Genomic DNA, 21094 nt, shown 5'->3' on the forward strand with positions numbered 1-21094 from the left:
TCCAGGATGTTCCTTATTTTTTATTTAATTCACCTTATTTTAACATTCAACAACTCTGTAAACAAACAGAACACTTCTGTGAGGTAGCTTGAACAATCAAGTAATAAAAAACAAATTCTTCACTTTTGGACTTAGTGCAATGCAACAGTAAATATAAAAAAAGTCTAATATATAAACAAATAGCACCTCAACTTAAAATACCCAGCAGGCATGTAAACAAATAAAAAAATAAAAGTGCCACAGTGTTTGCAAAGCCAGTAATGTGCTTTTAGGAACTGCACTCGCCGGTTTCACACTGCACGCGTTAGCAGAGCGTGCAGCGCGTATTTTTTTCGCCGCCCATGTTAACAGATTAGAGCATTCACACCGCACGCAGAGGCGGCGCGGCAGCGCGTAGCAGGAGCAGAACAGAAGCAGCAGTGCCGCGATCGTTTCGGCGCTGAGTCTATTTTTGCTGTGCCGCTTACGCTGAATTAAAGTGACAATGCATTGATCATGGCCAAAATACACCGCAGTTTTATCCAAAAAGTGCATTGATGATATCTATTGTGTTTTAAACAGTCGATCAAATGACCAACAGCAATTTAAAAAGAAAACAAATGTCCAAAACAAACTTGTTGCCAGAACAATAAAAACAAAGATGAACCAAAAGTTAAATGAAATTATTAATAAAATAAGCTTCTTGACAAGTCGTTTCTCTTAAATGTATTTGAAAACGAAATAAAGCAATGCCAACTTATCCATTATAGAGTACTCTGTCTGTACACAACCCGCGGTTCAGCCGCGCGTGACAAACGCTGCCAGTGTGAAAGCAAAACGCGCGTGTCCTGCTCCTGCTCACCATACGCACTGCTCCTGCGCTGCTTACGCTCTGCTAACGCGTGCAGTGTGAAACCGGTATGTGTCACCGCATAGCTATAGATGTGTTAAAAAAGAATGAGAATATATATACATATATATCCGAGTCCTGATCGGGAGGTAACGTCCGATTCCGATCGAGTCTGAAACCACGTGATCGGGCCCGATTTCCGATCACGTGATCGGATCGGGACATCCTGACACAATGATCTTTATTTCAGGCGATGTGCTGCGTACCGTATCGATCAGATTCCTGAAGTCTTTCTTCAGAACCTCCGTCTGGCGCAGCCTGATGTCGTTCACTCCCGCGTGCAGGACCACAGTTCCGACGCGCTCGTTCAGAATCTCGGGAACGCGAGCAGCGATTTCAGAAACACGAGCACCAGGAAAGCAGTGACTATGCACCTTAGTTTTATTTAACGTAGCGTGTACGTGTCGAACGATGTAATCGCAGATGATCACAGCATCGCGTTCTGTTTCGCGAAGAGGGGAGAAGCGTTTTTGTGTGGATATCTCGAAAACCGGGAGGGTCGGAGAGAGTTTTCTTGGTCTAGACTAGAGCCCGACCGATATATCGGCAGACCGATATTATCGGCCGATATTAGGCATTTTCCTAACTATCGGTATCGGCATTTATAACGGCCGATAAATTAATATTTAAAAAAATGCAGCGTGCAGTGATTTATGTAAGGATGGCGCTGCCAATAAAGCACCTAAAAGCTGTTACAAAGAACTGGCAAAAGTGGCAAAAAAATAACAGCCGCGTCCGGTGTAGACACAGTGTTAAAGCTCATTCTGCTACGTTACAACATCAAGCAATATTCCAATAATTTATGTAATTATAACACTTTATATAGGGCCATTTTGCATTAAAAGTAGCCAGATGGAGACGCGAGACGTTCAGAATTAATACACTTTTAGTAAACTACAGAACAGCGCGAGCGGGAAGCGGCGCACCTCACGCAGGCAGAGAACGTGTCTGAGAACGGACACTGTTAGTGATATAAAACGCACACACACAGGTCTGTTAAATTAAGCAATACTTTTAAGGTAGTCTAATATTTTTCTGACTAACAAAATTACTGACACAGTAAAGGGTAGATTTAAATAAAGAAATTAAACGAAATTTAAATAAAGAAATTAAACGAAATTTAAATAAAGAAAAACGAAATTAAGTTAAATAAAAAAACGAGATTAATTTAGATTGATAATAACGGGTAAAAAGTCTAATACATTTTGTTTCTATTCAGTGGCGTCATGCCCATTCAAAGTGAGGGGGCACGTGCCCCCTCATATTTTTCCTCCCTGATAATTTTTTTTGTCACAACTTTATTCCAATTATGCTCCATAATATACCAGAGCCTATAACGACTCAAATGTATTCTTCTGAATGTGTAATAAATCGGTCAGCATCAGCCCTTTTTCCTAATATGGTGTCTGTGTATCAAATCTAGAGCGCTGAATCTTCGCTGTGTATGTTCAAGCAACTCACTCGTCTCGCACGTTGAGCTGGCAATGTTTTACAGATGGTTTTGAAGTGGTAAGTGGGCAAAGCAACAAATCAGCATTGAATTAGTTATCGGATGATATTAAAAGGTAGTGGGATTATTTGTGGTTGACTTGGAAATTTTAACTTGATCAAAAAGTTATGGATTTGATATTAGCTGCGAATTCAGAGCATTAACTTAAGTTGTGTCAAGGGGGTCGCACACCGGACGCGCAGCTCAGCGCCGCGCCGCGCAGCGCCACGTCTTTTAAATTCGAACACATTATTCTCTATGAGAGTACACACACCGGCGGCGCCTATTTCGGCGTCTGTCCGCGGCGCCCAGCAACGGCTCAGGACCGTGTTCAAAATCCTGCCGCGCCACAGAGCGCCATTTACATAGTTTTATATTAAATTTATTTATGTGTCTCAAATCGTAGTTAATGTATGGACTTCACCCTGTGCTTCATACATTTAGTTTTAAATTTATTTACAGAAATCAGAAAATTTTCAGGTGAGAGTTGTCAAGTTATCAAGGCATCGACTTGATGTTTCTCCCATAGACTGTTATTCACGGTTCTTCACGGATCAGGCAGCTAATTCAAATGCATTGAAAAAAGATAGGCAAACATTAATGAAGTAGACTTAAAAAGCTTTTGAATTTGAGCTTACAGTTCTTTCATCAACCTGTCTTTTACATAAACTTACAAAATAGATACTTTAACTTAGTCCTCAGATAGAGGAGGGTTGCTGCTAGCTCCGTTAAGGTATTTCTGTCCCTCCCAAACTGCATTGAAATGGTATCTTTAGCAGCCAGAATTAAAAAAAATTCAGGGGGAGAAACCCCCTGACCCCTCCTAACATGATTCATATCACCCGTCAGAAAACAATTGCAACGTCTCAGATTGTGCCCCCTCAGAATTTTGGCTTGCACGACGCCCCTGTTTCTATTATTCTATTTTCCACAATGTCAAAGCAACACAGCTTAATCCAAAACACAAGCTCAGACATGCACTTCGGTCCATACAAACTCCGCTGTTCTGCGCTCTTGCCAGAGAAGACTTGCGCGTCAGTTCTATTTCTGGCATGCACGCGTTTTCCGCGTGGCTCGAGCCACGGACGCGTATCTCACGCAGGCAGTGTGCAAATTCCAACCTGTTAACATGGGAGCCGAAATAAAAACGGCCATGCCACGCAGTCAGTGTGTCGCCGGCCTTATTCAAGCGCGAATGAGAACCGTTTCGCGGGGGATCCCAGATGTGAAAACAACAACAACAACAACAACAACAACAAATATTCGCATGTCAAATTTTCAAATCGAATACCAACCCACCGACCGAATATTCGGGTCCAGCCCTGTAGCCTAGTTTCACTTTTAGTACATTTTGCTTACTACTTATTTAAAATAGTATAAAACTACTGTAGGCCTACATATGTAGCCTAATTATAAACGTTTTCATTATGATATTATTCATTTTACTTTACTAAAAAGATCTGAGTTCTTCCTCCACTAAATTAAGATTAAAAATAGAAGAGTATTTAGAATATAATATAATATAAAATGCAATGCAAACTAGTTTGGTTACAGCTCAAATTCTCATTCTATCATTCACCCTGCCTCCATTACATATCTTTGTCACACAAGTGTTTAATCACCACATTTGAGTTATCATTGCAAAACGTTTATATATTTATTCTGTTTATACTGTGTATTCTATATACAGTACCCATCAAAAGTTTGTACACACCAATTGGAAAGTGTGTCCAAACTTACTGTACTATAATACACATAAATAATATTGCTACTGTATTATAATATACACACAAATAATATCGGCCGATATATCGGTATCTGGCTTTTTTTTATCGGTATCGGCATCGGCGCCCAAAAATCCATATCGGTCGGGCTCTAGTCTAGACCTGACTCGCGTCTTCCGCTGCGGAACCATCCAGGCTTCGTGGTGGCGTGTTGGAGCCGGAGTGAACGAGACCATGGCTGATCGCGACCTCGACGCTTGGGACCGATGTTGAGAAACGCACGGAGTAGACGAGGTCGGAGTCAGCGGGTTAGTAACGTTAATCTCTGATTTGTGTGCATCGGCGCGTGATGTTTCAAGAGCCAAACGCCGGTCTATCAGCTCGGCCTGTCTCACTAAAAGGTCGTGGATCTGTTTCTCAACAGCTTCCATCTCAGACTGCACCGCATGCAGCTCAAATGTGTAGTGAGCCAGTGTGCTTTACCAGTGCCGAATTTGTGTACACAATATACTGATACACGAACTAGTGTGCTTACGGAGATGCAATCACAGTCTCTATCTGTATTTTTCTGTCACTTAGACAAAAAGAATGTGAGGCTGGTTGGTGGTAACAGTCGCTGTGCTGGTAGAGTGGAGGTTCTTCATAGAGGTCAGTGGGGAACAGTGTGTGGTTTTTTCTGGGATATGGCTGATGCTGCAGTGGTGTGTAGAGAGCTGGACTGTGGAGAACCTGTAGATGCTCTGGGTGATGCTCATTTTGGACAAGGATCAGGACCAATCTGGATGAATTTAGTCATGTGTACTGGATCAGAGTCAACACTGAAGAACTGTGGGTCAACAGGATGGAGCGTACGTGTCTGTACTCACGGTTATGATGCCGGTGTCATCTGTTCGGGTGAATAATTTAACTGATTGTCCATTAATTCGTTGTGACATAAAGAATTTTTTTTTTTTTTTTGGAAAACTATTTGTATGTTTATTGTATTTAACTATTAAGCATTTGTTTTTGTCTACTGTGCACTGTCATTCCTGTAATATTAACAGGTCATCAAGCTTCCAGACTCGTTAATGGATCTCACCTGTGCTCTGGGAGATTAGAGATACTTGATGATCAGTCGTGGGTTTCAGTGTGTGACGCTGCCTTTGACCAGCAGGATGCAGAGGTTGTGTGTAGAGAGCTGGACTGTGGGGCTCCTGTACAGGTGCTGGGAGAAGATGCTTTTGGCAAAGGAGACGCTCAGATGTGGACACAAGAGATTCAGTGCAGAGGAAATGAGTCTCAGATTTCATTTTGCTCAATTTCTTTATCACACAAACAAAGCTGTACCAGTGACTATAATGTTGGTCTGATCTGTTCTGGTAAATTATAAATATTCAGTGTCTTTGTATTTAAAAACAGTATATATTCTCTATCAGCTGCATTATACTTTATTTTAACCTCTATGTTCTTTATTCAGGTTACACAGATGCTAAACTGATTAATGGTTCAGACTCTTGTTCTGGAAGAGTGGAGCTTCGGTTCCTCAATGAATGGGGCTCAGTGTGTGATGCATGCTGGGATATGAGAGCTGCCAGTGTCCTCTGTAGACAGCTGAATTGTGGGATTGCTGTGTCTGTTGTGGGATCAGACTGGTTTGGAGAGGGAAGTGGTGAAATCTGGGCTGATGTGTTTGATTGTGACGGGAATGAAACAAAACTCTCAGAATGTTCCGTCTCTTCATGGAGTCGAGCTGAATGTTCTCATAGACGAGATGTTGGAGTCGTCTGCTCTGGTAAACTTATTTGACACTGAGAGCATTATGGTCTTTTTCACCATGTTATAACACAATTCTTATTTTAGTAAAACGTGAGATCTTCTCCTCAGGTTCCTCTCTGGCTGTTCATGACGGTCTGGTGCGGTTGTCTGGAGAGAGACAGTGTGAGGGGGAGCTGGAAGTTTCCATCCATCAGGTCTGGAGGAGAGTTCTGCTGGACTCCTGGAGTCTCACTGAATCCTCTGTGGTCTGCAGACAGCTGGGCTGTGGCTCTGTGCTGAACTTCTCCGGCTCCTCTTCATCCAGTCCTGAACACAGTCATGAGTGTGTGACGGGCTTCCAGTGCTCTGGGAGTGAAGCTCATCTGGGGAACTGCAGCTCTCCACAAACTCTCAACTGCAGCTCCACACAACAGCTGTCAATCACCTGCCTTGGTGAGAACAACAACATCTGGGCAGATTCTTCAGTTGTTAGTGATCAATAATGTGTTTTTCTCTCTCTGAATATCAGGTCGCGGGTCCATCAGGCTGGTGGGTTCTGGGGGAGACTGTGCAGGGAGGCTGGAGGTTTTTCACAGCGGCTCATGGGGGACAGTGTGTGATGACTCCTGGGATATTAAAGATGCCCATGTGGTGTGCAGACAGCTGCAGTGTGGAGTGGCCCTCAGTAACCAGCAGGTACCAGCCTGGTTTGGTCCTGGTTCTGGACCCATATGGCTGGATGAGGTGGAGTGTGAGGGGAATGAGACGTCCCTGTGGAACTGCTCTTCTCCAGGCTGGGGGAAACATGACTGTCAACACAAGGAGGATGTAGGAGTCGTGTGCTCAGGTAAACATTTCAGTTCTGTGAAAAATTGTTATTCAGTAAAATTTAAAATCTAAAAAATCTTCTGGGAATATCTAAAATTTTTCAGTTACACATACAGGGGTTTAACAGTGAAACTGAAACTGTGGTTTGAGACCACAATAATTTATTAGTATGGTGTAGTTTATTAGTAGACTCCTTTTGCAGCATCAATTCGTCTTGGGAATGACATATACAGTATAAGTCCTTCAAAGTGGCCAGAGGGATTTTGAGTCATTCCTCTTCCAGAACAGTGGCCAGGTCACTATGTGATGCTGGTGGAGGAAAACGTTTTTTGACTTGCACCTCCAAAATGTGGCTCAAAAATATTTAGATCTGGTGACTGTTCAGGCCGTGTTCAACTTCACTTTCATGTTCATCAATTCATTCTGTCACAAGTCTTGCTGTATGTAGCATTATTATGCTGATACACGGCACAATGTGCTTCAGGGTACAATGCTTGAACCATTAGTTGCACATGGTCCTCCAGAATGGTTCGGTAGTCTTTGGCAGTGACTTGCCCATCAAGCACAGTAGGGAATGCCATGATATTGCAGCCCAAACCATCACTGATCCACCCCTGTGCTTTACTCTGGGCACGCAACAGTCCGGGTGTTAAGCCTCTTTAGGGCTTCTCCACACTGTAACTCCCATGGATGTGAGAAAGAAAGCGAAAGTGGACAGTGAATACATACATGTACTCACAATACATGTTTCACATTGTCCACAGTCCAATGAAACCGACATCTGGCATTGTCACGAGTGACCAAAGGTTTGGCTATAGCAGCCCGACCATGTGTTCCATGTGGAGCTCCCGATGAACAGTTTTGGTGGAAACAGGAGAGTTGAGGTGGGGATTTAATTCTGCAGTGAGTTGGGCAGCTGTGGTTTTATGTTTTTTGGATACAATCCGGGATGTCCTCATCCTAGTAGCTTCCTCAACTGTGTCGACAGTTACTCATGTTGGATATGATTCGTCCTACATGGTGGTATGCCGACATTACCCTGGATACCATAGCTCTCGATACACCACAAAGACCTGTTGTTCTAATCACAGATGAGCCAGCGAGATGCGCACCAACAATTTGTCCTCTTTTGAATTCTGATATGTCTCCCATTATTTTTTGTGGATTGCAATATTCTATGTACATCTGTGCTGTTGCTCTGCTAATTGAACCGTCTCACATTCTGCTCTTGCTGATGGAATTTAAAATCAGTGAAGATTGGCCACCAGATATATAAACATATAGGCATATATAGGCATTAAACCTCCAACACTTTATTGGCCAGTGTTTCAGTTTCAATGTCCAACCCCTGTATATATGTAATGTTACCTGTATGTGTTTGTGGTTGAAATGAATTGGGTTGGATGAAATCAGAGGTTGTGTTCATGTTTCCATCTAGAGTTTAAAGAGATCAGGTTAACTGAGGGCTGTGAAGGGAATGTGGGGGTTTTCTACAATGGATCCTGGGGTAATGTGTGCTGGAACCAGATGGACAGAGACACAGCGAGTCTGATCTGTCAAGAGCTGAACTGTGGAAGATCTGGTGCTTTTTCCGATTCTATCCCAAGACTGGAATCAGCTCGTGACTGGCTGGATGAAGTGAAATGTCGACCACATGATTCCAATTTGTGGCAGTGTCCATCTTCACCCTGGGGACAGAATGACTGTGGTGAAGATGAAGTGGCCCAAATCACCTGCTCAGGTAAGACTGATTTCCATTGCAATTTCCATCTCTAAAAATACAACAATAATGAGTTAACATTATTGAATATATAAACAAAATGTGTCTAAATAGTATTGAAGTTACTTGTGATTACAGAACAGGAGAGTCATGAGTCCCCTAGAAGCTATTTGTCATGCTCCACATCTCCACATCAGAGACAGTGTTCAGGTAAGTTAATTTGATGCAGAAGAACATTAAAATCATAACAGCCATATGTGTTGTAAGTACTGTATGTGATTTAGTTCTGGGGAACCAAGAGAATTTAATATCACTCCACAGACATACCTGTAGTTGTTTCTGTCTTCACAAAACTCTGTTGGCCAATAATGTATCCACTTGGCTGTGATTTTAAATGTATTGCTGGTCAGTGATGATTTCTGTGTGTGATATAGATCATGTTCCTCTCAGACTGAGTGGAGGTTTGGGCCGGTGCTCTGGGAGGCTGGAGGTGTATCATAACGCTGTGTGGGGTTCAGTCTGTGCTGATCTGTGGGACATCAGCGATGCTCAGGTGGTCTGCAGGCAGCTGGGTTGTGGAGCAGCACTGAGGGCTGATGGGAATTCAGTCTTTGGTGCTGGTGAAGGTGTTGTGTGGCTGAACAGAGTCGAGTGCAGAGGGAATGAGATTCACCTGTGGGACTGTCCTCTCTCCCTGAAGAACCACACTGACTGCTCCCACAAAGAGCACGCTGGACTCACCTGTGCAGGTCAGAGCAAAATACTGACCGATAATAGTGATTTTTAAATTGTTTAAGTGGTTATAATATTTGTGTATTGGCTTTTTCCAATATCTTTTTGTCTGTTTTGCCAGATTTGTCAGTGTCCACTACTCCTGCCACAACAGCATCAGCTTCTCCTCCAGTTTCTCAGACAGTGCGCTCAACATCAGTCACTCCTCCACAAACTCCTCCAGTGTCTCTCTCTGTGCTTGTGGTTGTACTGGGAGTTTTGCTCTTACTGCTCTTAGTGCCACTGCTTATACTGATTCAGCAGAACAGAGTGATGAGGAGAGGTAGGAGAGATCCAGAGACTGTCATATTGTGTGTTATTCAGTGTGTGATCAGTCATGTGTTGTGAACTGACAGCAGGTTTGTCTGTCTACACTCACAGCTCTCTCTAAGAGAAGACACAAGACGACGACTGAGGCCGTTTATGAGGAGGTTCATCACAGACCCAGTAATAGACACAGTGTTCTCACTCAGAAGGGTGAGTAAATGTCATAGTGCTTGATTTGTTGTGATTATTAGACTCATCACTGAATTCAGAGTGGTAAGAGGAGTAAATCACAGATTCATATGTGTGACCTTGTTTGTGTGATGATTAAGTGTTAGTGTTATATTCAGGTGTGAGTCAATGTTAGAGTCAAGAGTTAGTTTGAGCTGAACTTGAAGATGGCGCCACAGATGGCTGCCTTGTTTTGGAGCTCCTCAGTGTTTGTTTTTATTGATTGTTTGTCCTGTCTTCAGTCAACTTTTACCTATAACTTTTATGAGAGACAAACTGCTGGACATTAGACAATGCACACCCCCCCAATTTTTTTGGACATTTTAGTCAGAGGAATTCTATTCAGATCCAAATTAAGTCGGCTCTCTGTGCGCCCACCTCCATCTGTCAGTGGATCACCAACTTCCTGGCAGACAGGCAGCAGCTAGTGAGGCTGGGAAAATTCACATCCAACACTTGCACAATCAGCACTGACGCTCCCCAAGGATGTGTGTTCTCCTCATTACTCTTCTCCCTGTACACAAATGACTTCACCTCTACTGATCCCTCTGTTAAGCTCCTGAAGTTTGCAGACGGCACCACAGTCATCAGCCTCATCCAGGATGGTGATGAATCTGCATACAGAAGAGATGTTCTGGTAAGTCACAACAACCTTGACCTGAACATGCTCAAAACAGTGGAGATAATATTGGACTTCATTAGGAACATCCCAGCACTCCCCTCCCTTACCATCATGAACAGTACTTTGGCCTCATGGATCCTGGGCTCTACCATCTCTTCAGGACCTGAAGTGGGAGTTCCAGATAGACTCTATTGAGAAAAATGCTTCGCCAGCTGAGGAAGTTCATCTTTCCACAGGAGCTGCTTAGCCAGTTTTATTCAGTAGTTGTCTGGTTTAGTTCAGCTACCAAATCAGAAGCCACCAGAAGACTACAATGGACAGTCCGGACTGCTGAAATGATTATTTCCCACCCTCCAGGACCTGTACTCTTCCAGATTGAGGAAGAGGGCAGATAAAATCATCCCAGACTCCACTCACGCTGGCCATAACCTCTTTGCACTGTTGCCGTCCGGCTGGCGATTCAGAACGATCTAGGCACTAGAAAATTTAGGCTTAGGAACAGCTTCTTCCCACAGGCCATTTCCCTCCTGAACAGTTAAATGCCTCATAAGGCCTCTCTTAGTGCAAAACTCCCACTGTTTAGTGTATTTATTAACATAATACTGTTAACTGTAAATATGTTCTTTATCTGCAAATATGCCTAATCTGTGTCTTATACCTTTCATATTTTATATGTGTCTCATTGTTGTATTTATATGTGTGCACTGGAAGCTTCATTTACAAGAAAAATTCCTTGTGTGTGTGCAAGCACACTTGGCAATTAAGCTCTTTCTGATTTCTAATTCTGAAATGATCCAAAGCATATGGGGGTTTTGGCTGATTTGTGATTGTGAACATGTATCTGATAGTTCTGCTTCTTCCTAACAGGAAGTGTCCATTCTACCGAACAGCATTCTGGGTATGAAGATGTTGATGAGCTTCTTTCAGGTTAGAGGACTGAAATATAATAATGTTACCCGCTACATACAGAAAAGTATGTATGTTTGTTAAATTAAAAACATTAAGATAAAAAAAGTTGTCTTAGCAGTGTTTAATAATAATATGCAATAATATGTATGTACTGTATAGTAGTAATAGTATGTACTGTATGTATGTTGGTATTTATGTATGTGTGTATTTTCTTTTTCACATCAAAATCTGCAGTAGGATTCACAGCTGACTACTATACTGACGTCAGCACCACTGAAGGCCCAACAGGTCAGTGACTTTAACTGATCACAGAAATTCACTTCATTTAATTACCTATTTGGCCTGTGAATTAGTTTCTGTTTATTCTCTCTTTTCTAATAAATTATTTAGAAAAGCAACAAATCACTTCAGAGAATTATGATGATGTAATCAATGCTGAACGGAGACATCATGATACAGGTTAATTTCTTTTAATTATTTTGTTAGGTCTTAACACAATACATACATATATATAATTTTTAAATTATTTTGTTTAGCAGAAAACTATGATGATGTCGTCATCGTACGACAGTTCTCCAATGATAAAGCAGGTGTGGGTTTCAAATTATACACTTATTAGAACAGGGTTTATTTTCCTATTTATTTTTTTGTCAAATTATAGTAGCATGCAAAGTATGAAGACTTTTTGCATGTAATTAATAATAGACACATTTATATTAGAGGGTGTTCAGGAGGAGTATGATGATGTGAAGAATGTCGGGGAATATATGAGTGACATATCTGGTACGTTATTGACACTTTTTTACTGAATAATTTTGGTGTAGTCCTTATAATAGCTTTATATTATAAATTTATCTTGTTCTGTTGTCTCAATGGCTAATTTAAATGGACTGAAAACATTGTGTTCATTATAATACTTTTTAAATCATGTTGATACATGAATTTGCTCTTGTTTTTTAATAACAGAATATGATGATGTGGGGGAGGAGCCAGGAAAACAGGGAGGGACTTAATAACTCAAACCACACCCACTGGAGCAAATCAGTTTTCAGTTTTTAAGTGGTCTGCAGAGTTTAAGTGTTTAAGATCCTATATACTGTATGTTTTAGCTGTATGTTTTATGTCGCACTTTGTATTCAAATCTTCTAATTCAGCTATAATTTCTGAGAAAAAAAAAATGCATTGCTTTCAAAATATTAGAATTTAGTTTTTGCAGACCATGCTTTTTTCTTTTTCTTTTTTGCTATTTCTCTGAATTGATACATTTCTATCATGTAGCCTTAGAACAAATTTGAGGGGGAAAAAATGTCTTTACCTTTAAGCCTCCACCACAACAGTTTTTAACATTTCACAGCACCTTCAACTTATAAAAATATAACTCCTCTTAAATGCAGACCCACTGCTGGTGGACTTTTAAAGCTGTTGGAATTTACTTTGGGAAATATGTTAACAAACAGCAGCTGTGAGCAATTATCAGAAAAGCATGTTCACTTAATGTCCTGCAGAAGTTTCTGACAGTCAGAAAGTAACACATGGCATGAACTCTGAGCTTAAATCTTCAGTGTTTATAACAGAGCTTTTTAAAAGAGACTCTGTTTCATGTATTTGTTTTAGATTTGCTTAATTGTTGTTTTGAATTGATGTCTATATTTTCTATTAAAGGATTAAATCAGACAGACTATGTACATGGAAATTTTATTTTATTTTGGGGGGGAAATTGGGAAGGCTGAAAATATGTATTTCAACACATTGTGTTTTTTGTACAGAAAAAGAAAAAAACCAATACATTTCTGTGATATATTTCTGTTTTTTTTTTTTATTCACAAATTGTCTTTGCTGTGTAAATGCTTTCCTAGCATATTATTAACACCCAGTGCTCCTCAAGCCAGGGTAGTTGTCAGTGTTTGTCATCTCTTCTCTGCGATGTCAGACTTTGTGTTTCCCACATTGACTCTCATGACAGCTGGACTTTGTCAGCACTTTATCATGTGTGTGTCTCCTCAGTAAAGTGTCTCTGTAAGGTAGAGGAGGATTCCCGTTCAGTTAAAGGGCCAAACAGTTTCTGTCAAAATATTTAATGTAAGTAGACTTCAGTGTTTAACTTGATTCCTTCCTCTCAGATTTCTTACTGGTTTTATTTATTTATTTATTTACTTTGTAATAGGCTAAATATTGGCGAACAGTTGATTATGAATTTTTCTGATAAATCTACTTCTGAAAAACCTTCTTCTGAAAACTCCCCAGAAATAGAATATATAAAAGACTGGTTGAATGGATTGACTGTAACTGATGAAGAACAAACAGAAAAAAAAGAAATGTTAAAGTCACGGGCAAAGTTGAGATTTTTATGGACGATCTTATAGTTAAACAGCTCCAGAGGGACCACGCAAAAAGAGCTCGCAAGACAGAGAAGGAGAGAAAGGCGCTGGCTAAGGTCCTCCACAAAGGCTCAACCCTACCGAGACGAACAGATTCATCGTGCTCAGCAGTTAATAAAGATTATCAAACAAGTTGAACGATTAAATAAGAAGATAATAAACATTGCAAACAGTTTTATGGTTGAAAATTAAATAAAATGTTCAAATGAGGATGTGTTGAATTTGCAGAGCAAGCTCAAGTTAGCCTACTTAAAGCCTAATTTGAGCTTGGCCAGCAACCTTAAGGGTAATTTTTAGAAGTGTATTGTATGTGTGTAGCTATAAGTAGGCTATACAACATGTTTAGGGGAGTTAAAACCCAATGTAGTTTTGTAGAAGAACTTTTGACATCTCTCGCTTCAAACATAGAAAATGTGTGAGGTCGGAGAAGGGTCAAAAGGGTTGCGATAGAGGAACTTACTATGAGCCTTTTCCTACGTGCTGCATAAAATAAGTGTGAACAACAATAATAGAGAATTTGTATGTGTGCTTGTGCAAAGCTGGCAAAAGCTTAGCAATGCTAAGTAGAGGGACTAGGATAAGTCCCAAGTATTACCTTATAAGGGAATTGTCTGTACTATAATGACAGCCCATAATTAAAAGGCGGCCCAAAAAGATAGAGTTAGTATAAAGGACCTGGAAGAGGGTTTTTCGGGGCCACACTTCGGGTGAAGACTTTTACGTGTTTTGCCTTTGAAATTTTTGTCTATGTATTATTCTGAATCTTTTTTAAAATAAAATGAAATCATGTTGTGGTGATTCGTAAAACTTTTAAAATAAGTCTCAGAGTAATTCTTCCCTATAAATATTTCATGATTTTGGTCATAGAATATTAATATTGGCAAATGCCCACATTCGAATTCATGATTGAACTGGTTAGAGGCACCGCCGAGGACCCTGAACCGACATCCTACATCCTTGTTCCCAAAGGTAAGAACAATATTTAATTGCAACAAATTATGGAGATGTATGAGAATGATTTACAGCGGTATAGAAATACAACAACTTACTTATTTGCTGGGTCTAAAAGCTTTACTATGTTTAGTTTGTTTTTGTTCACTGTAGCCTATCATATTTCCTCTGTACTTATCTTTGTTTTAAGTTAATTATTAAATAGTAAAGTTGTTCACATAAAAATAATATTCAACATGCTGCTGGCACCATTTTATATTATCCTTTAATCCTGTGCTTTCATATTATCAATTTTTTTGCATAATTATTATACATGCATTTTTAATTACCTCATTAATTGATGAAAAATTAATGTCATATTGCATAACAGTGAACTGCAAATAATTTTTTTAAAGGTTGGAAATCATTTTAAGTTGAGAGCATAAAATATCTATAAAATGTGTATGGAAAAGACTTGTTCCTTGTGTACAGGCTGTGCTGGTAGAGTGGAGGTTCTTCATAGAGGTCAGTGGGGAACAGTGTGTGATGATTTCTGGGATATGTCTGATGCTGGAGTGGTGTGTTGAGAGCTGGACTGTGAGCATTATGTGCAGTTGGTGATGCTCACTTTCGACAATGATCATGACCAATATGGAGGGATGAATTGTACTAGATCCGAGTCATGTTGAAAAGGAATAAAAACATAAATTAAAAATATATATGATTGTGCCATTGTGCCATTCTCATATCTTACAAACCACATCCTTTTTCACTGAAGTGAATCAGTAATCGTTACTGTCCTAAAGCAGCAGAGGTTCACTGAGCCTCATAACCTCCATCCTCCAGTCTCTCTAGCGTCTTTTTGGTATCAGCGTATCTGATCTTCGCCTGCTGTGTTTGAGTTGATTTCCATTTTATGATCTCCTCTGTCTTTTTCTCTCTCTCGGGCAGTTTCTGTGAGAAGAGTCTTATCAGGGAGAGGCAGCAGTCCTCTTTCGGCTAAAATTTGTATTACTGCAACCACACGTTTCAGTAGCCTACCTCTTTCCAGTAGCCTATTCCCTCTCCAGCAATTTGTTTGACTAGAGAGTGCTAAAGCTCCTCAGGTCGTATTTTTGGTGGCATATTTGTAGAAATTATCATTCTTTCTAAATGTTATGTAAATGTCCTGGCTGTAACTACCAAACAAACAGAAACAGACGTGACTGAATAAGAAAGTCCTCTTTCTTTTGTGAAATTGTAGGAATGGGTTAATAAGGAGTAGGCCTATGTAGGCTACCTCCAAATACACTCAGACATACACACACACGGACACACAAGAAGAAAAATGGAAGGAAACAACAAAACAAGATAAGAGTGACACAAGAGGACTTATCTGCATCCATGAAGGATTGCATGTTGCAAACTAAGCATAAAAATCACAAGACTGTGTTTTCCCGGTTCCTCTGGAAAAACCCAAGGTGGCCTAAACAGGAACAATGCATGTGGTTTAGGGTATATAGGGACGTCAGGCCTAGCTTTTATGGTGCGTTCACACCGGACGCGAATAGCGTCAATCATTAAAATCATTCGCGCGAACGCGCTTAAGGCTGATTAGCCTAATTTATACTTCTGCGTAGAACTTACGCCGTAGCTACGTCGTAGGCTGTGTGTAGCGCGCGTACCCTTCGGCGTACCCTGACGTGCACCTCTCCAAAAATGTAACAACGCGTCAACTCTACGCGGACGCAAGCGCTGTGATTGGTCTGCTAGGACCGCTCCCTCGGGTTTCACATGCTCCCTCTGCGCGTGTGAACTCGGACAACGACGCAGAAGTATAAATGAAAACCAACGCATTGCCTACAGCGTAGAGGCTCCGGCGTAGGTCTGACGCAGAAGTATAAAGGCCTCATTATACTTCTGCGTCGGACCTGCGCCGGAGCCTCTACGCTGTAGGCAAACGCAAAATAAGCTTTGTTTCCAAATGCACCAAGCAAAGATATCCTTTCAATTTTATAAACTTTTATAAATCCAGCCAATACAATGAACACATCCAAAATAAAATCTTTAACATATATAACAACTGCAAAGCGTCTAATTTGTAAACAAAATGATTTACGCACTAAATCCAGCATAAACTCCGGCACAATTTGCATATTTTTAAACTCTCAAAACAGACGTCACATCCCGAACCTCACAGCAATTGGCTGCCGACCGCGTTTTTCACTTGATATTTGCATAAAGTCGAGAACTGCCCAACCTTTTGACGCTCTCGGTCGCTCTCAACGCTTTCTCCGGTCCGCTGTCAATCCCAAAATGCACTGCGCGAGCGTGAAGCTCGACTTCCATAGGAATGAATTGAAAACGCTCGCTCCGCTCCGCTCGCACCGTGCCAGTGGACACGCACCGTAACTAGACGCGGCAGGCGCGAATTTGACGCGCTATTCGCGTCCGGTGTGAACGCACAGTAACATTTAAACGCTAAATGTTCAGTTTTCTGACAATATAATTCACATATTAAAGTGTGGCAATAAATTAAATGTAACAATTATATTAATACTAATTACAAAAATACCAAGAGAGTGTTGCTTTATACAAGTAAATGGTGGTATAATTATTTTATGGTTTCTATGCTGTTTATATGGCAGAATATTTGATCATGTAACATAGGCTATAGATTTATTTAAAAAAAATAAAATAGTAAATGGACTTAAACTTCCAAAAACCTGTAGAGTAGTGGTCTGGGTTTAAACATTACGACACGCAAAGCGAAGCATTCACATGACTGGAAAGAAAGTGAGGCATAGTTTTTCGTTGATCACATGTTTCTCTGAAAACAATACGCGCTCCGGCATGGATATTCATGAGAAATTGCACTTCGTACTCAATACACGCTTTGAAGCTTCAGTGTCATATGTAACATTACTACTGAGAACATCAAGGCCCCCGAGTTGACGCAGGCAGGTCAGTCCACCTCAGAGCCAGGAGTGGACCTGGACCTGATAGATCTGTGGTCCGCGGATCCTATTCCCTCCCTAGTCACCACCCTTGAGTCTTCATCCTCCTCGCCAGTCCCGTCCGGAAACCTGCAGGCTACCTGACCTCATACTCCCGTCTCCATCGCTGGTCACGACCAGTCCCCTGGATCCGTCGGCACCACTGGTGTGGTCCAGCTCCTCGGCTCTGCCTCCACCGCTCACTCCGTACAGCTCATCTTCTGCGCCTCGGGCTTCCCTTCCACCAGCTTGGGGTGAGGCCGAGCCCCCAGCTGCACCTCGGGCCTCCAGTCCCATATCTCCACCTCAGCCTGTCAGCCCGTCACCATCGCCTCGGCTCACCGCTCCCTCATCGCCTCCGCGGCTAGTCTGCCCAGAAGCTCCCTTGTAAGTCCCTCGTTTCTCCAGGTCAGCCTCCGGTGGACGACGCCCAGCTTTTGCATTGGACTTCCGGGATTCCGGCTGCGCCTACACCCTGCACCCCTACAGCTTCATCGGGCTCCTCCCTTCCTACGACATTCCCATCATCCTCGCTCGCCTCATCGTCGCTCCAGTCATCCGAGTCCCCGTCTCCCCCTCAGTCCCGCAAACCAGCGGCTCAGCACCAGCCTTTCAGGCCTGCTATGTCACCCTGGTCTGTCAGCCTCTCTGCTCCACCAGTAATTATGTTCTGTCTTGTCTGCACCTGTGTTTCTTAGTCCCTGATTAGTTAATCTTCCTCCACCTGGGTCTAGATAGTTTCCTCCTTTCATCCTGTGTATTTATACTCCCTGTTTTGTTCAGTCCCTTGTCGGTTCTCACTAATGTTGTGGTTGTGTCTGTCCTGCCTGAGCTTGATTACTAAACATTGTTATACCCTCATCTTTGTCTTGAGCCTTCAAATACCACCACACTGTTACAATATCAATAACCTATGATGTTTTTTATCATCATACAACAATTCTTCAATAATAAAGCAGGTGAGCTTTAATTTTTTTTTTATTTTTTTTTTTTTGTTTTTACATTTTTCGAATATACCCTGGTAAAGTATTTTTCTTTTCTTTTCAAGTTAGTCTTATATAAAATAACTCAGTCATTATTACATTATAATTTATATATTGTATATAATAGTGTACTTTAAAGTGCAGTGTGAGTTTTATTTATGAAAATAATGATTGACACATTTGTATCAGAGGGAGTATAATAATGTGAGTGAAGATGTGAGAGACCTGTTTAGTACGTTATTGTGTCCTGCTTTATCTCTCACTGAATAGGTCCCGTTTAATTTTCATAACGAAATTTTGTAATGTATTTCAAACATTGATGAGTTCAGTGTGTTACTTTATAAACAAATTTATACATTCATTTTTATTTAATTTTTTTTAATTATTTTTTTTTTTACAGGAGACTATGATTATTTTGGGGAGGAGCAGGGCTGTTTAAGTCAGTGACCACACCCACCACCTCACATTGTTTTATATGAAGCTTTTATATGCGCAGAGTTTAATTGCTGCATATTATTAAGTTTTAGTTGCAATTCATCAATATTTTATGTCACTCTTTGAAATATGTCAGATCAATTACATTTAGCAAATTTTCTACATTTAAACTGAAAGAGAATATGCTTTGCTTTCATGTTGTTGCTTATTAACTTCATCTGTGTGCTTTTTCTGTCAATTTGCCATATTCGTTGTAATTCATTTGCTATATTATTTGTAATTCAAAGTGATATTATTGGACCGTTTTTCAGAGGCTTGTGAGAAATGATGTACTTTGCTCATTGGCAAAAAAATAATGATGCAACAGGACTGTGACTGAACCTCTTACCAGTTCAGAACATCACTATTATACAGAACAACCCAGTATTTAACAATTCACTGCACCTTCATCTTAAAGGGGGGGTGAAATGCTCATTTTCACTCAATCTCCTGTTAATCTTGAGTACCTATAGAGTAATATTGCATCCTTCATATCTCCAAAAAGTCTTTTGTTTTATTAAATTTTTAACAGAAAGATAGGCTGTACCGAGTCTTTCCGGAAAAAAACGAGCGGCTGGAGGCGAGCCATGTGGGCGAAGCTTAGCTGTGCTAACGCGCCAAGCTAGTGACAACACACAGAGACATTTGTTCAACAAACAGTTTTACTCACCGTCCGGTTCCAACGCACGACCGCGAACCTTTATCATTGTGACTGCTCGATCCTTAAGCATTAGACGATCTGCAAATCCGTCGATCTGGGCTTTGAAAACAATCATCGTCGAAATGCAGGGAACAACAGTCTTACACAACTCCGTTTATGCTCAGGAAAACAAACTCCATCCACGGGTTCCTTAACGCTGGGTTCTTTGGGAATCTGTGCAGGGTTGTCTTGCCCTGGCAACCAAAAACACACTTCTTTGGTGACATTGACTTCCCAAAAGCCGGGTCATTGACTTCCCTTTCACTCTCTTGCTCTAGTCTACGAGTGCGCGCGCGGCCGCGATCATACCGGAGAAGTGTCCTTAGGACCCATATAAGGAAATTCCGCCCTATCTTACGTAAGACAGAGCCATACTCGAAAAAAACTTTCCGAAACTTGTGACAAACCGGAAGGAGTATTTTTGGAACAAAAATACTCCTTCAAACGTACAACTTAGTTTTTGAAACTTTGTCCATGTTTAGCATGGGAATCCAACTCTTTACCAGTGTAAAAAACTCAGTATGCATGAAATAGCATTTCACCCCCCCTTTAAATTAAACTTATATGTAGATGAATATGTGGAAAATGGATAAAAAATGTTGAAGTGTTGTAACACTTTTTTTTTTTTTTTTTTTTTTTTATCTTCTATTTTTGTTTGGTGATGTTTTAAATGTTGATATGCTGTAACATTCCAATTTGTATCTGTTACAAACAGACATGTGATCAGCTAAGGACAAAAAAAGAAGGAAATCCATATTTGTCCTCATTCAATATGACTATGCAATAATAATAATAATTAATTATAATTATTATTAATAATATTAATTTAATAAACACTTAATTTATAAATTATAATTACCAAATGAAAAAATTACAAGAAATATCACTCAGAGTACAGACAATGAGTAAAATAAATCTTCAGTGACATTAGCACTATATATATCAAAACAAAAAGATTTGTAGCTGTAAAAAGAGAAATTATCTATTTCTGAACAAATTATTTCCACAAGGTTAAAGGAGAACTCCGGTCAATTTTAACATTGAGCTCATTTTTTTGTACATTTGGAGTGCTGTCAATACAGAGAACAACGACAAAAATCGGTGTTGCCTACACCGAGTTATTCTATTTTTAAAATTTGCACCCTGTTGACTTCAATAGGGCAAGTACTAAACCTGCTTTTAGGCTCTTAACATCCTTGATGTGTCATTACAAGTGCACGAAGTCGATTGCCGAGTTCACGCGCATAGGTTTAGTTACCTATGATCACGCGCGTGAACTCGGCAATCGACTACTTTGGACTTCAACCGAAAAACAGGATGTAAACAGGTATTTGCGCTGGCTTAAATAACATCATTTTTATACATATCTTTTACATCTACTGCAGTCAGATCCACTCGTGTTCACTCAGAAGGAATCACTCACATTTTCTGTGCACTTGTAATGACACATCAAGGATGTTAAGAGCCTAAAAG

The 21094-nt window shown here is 40.6% G+C and overlaps 1 protein-coding gene across 1 annotated transcript in view; it reads left to right on the forward strand.

The window, feature by feature from the left end:
- LOC307157727 (uncharacterized protein) overlaps nucleotides 1-21094 on the forward strand; it is a gene marked incomplete at its 5' end in the record, with an annotated part of 174088 nt that overhangs the window by 29869 nt on the left and 123125 nt on the right. Inside the window, 15 exon segments of the mRNA XM_079869651.1 lie at nucleotides 5146-5460; nucleotides 5559-5873; nucleotides 5966-6289; nucleotides 6366-6683; nucleotides 8103-8405; nucleotides 8523-8594; nucleotides 8819-9133; nucleotides 9238-9438; nucleotides 9537-9632; nucleotides 9752-9771; nucleotides 10042-10287; nucleotides 11140-11199; nucleotides 14982-15086; nucleotides 17508-17827; nucleotides 17873-18098. Of these exon segments, the coding sequence (XP_079725777.1) occupies nucleotides 5146-5460; nucleotides 5559-5873; nucleotides 5966-6289; nucleotides 6366-6683; nucleotides 8103-8405; nucleotides 8523-8594; nucleotides 8819-9133; nucleotides 9238-9438; nucleotides 9537-9632; nucleotides 9752-9771; nucleotides 10042-10287; nucleotides 11140-11199; nucleotides 14982-15086; nucleotides 17508-17827; nucleotides 17873-18098 (3236 nt within the window).

The sequence above is a fragment of the Squalius cephalus genome, assembly GCF_949319135.1.
Source record: "Squalius cephalus genome assembly, chromosome: 4".
NCBI classification, from domain to species: Eukaryota; Metazoa; Chordata; class Actinopteri; order Cypriniformes; family Leuciscidae; genus Squalius; species Squalius cephalus.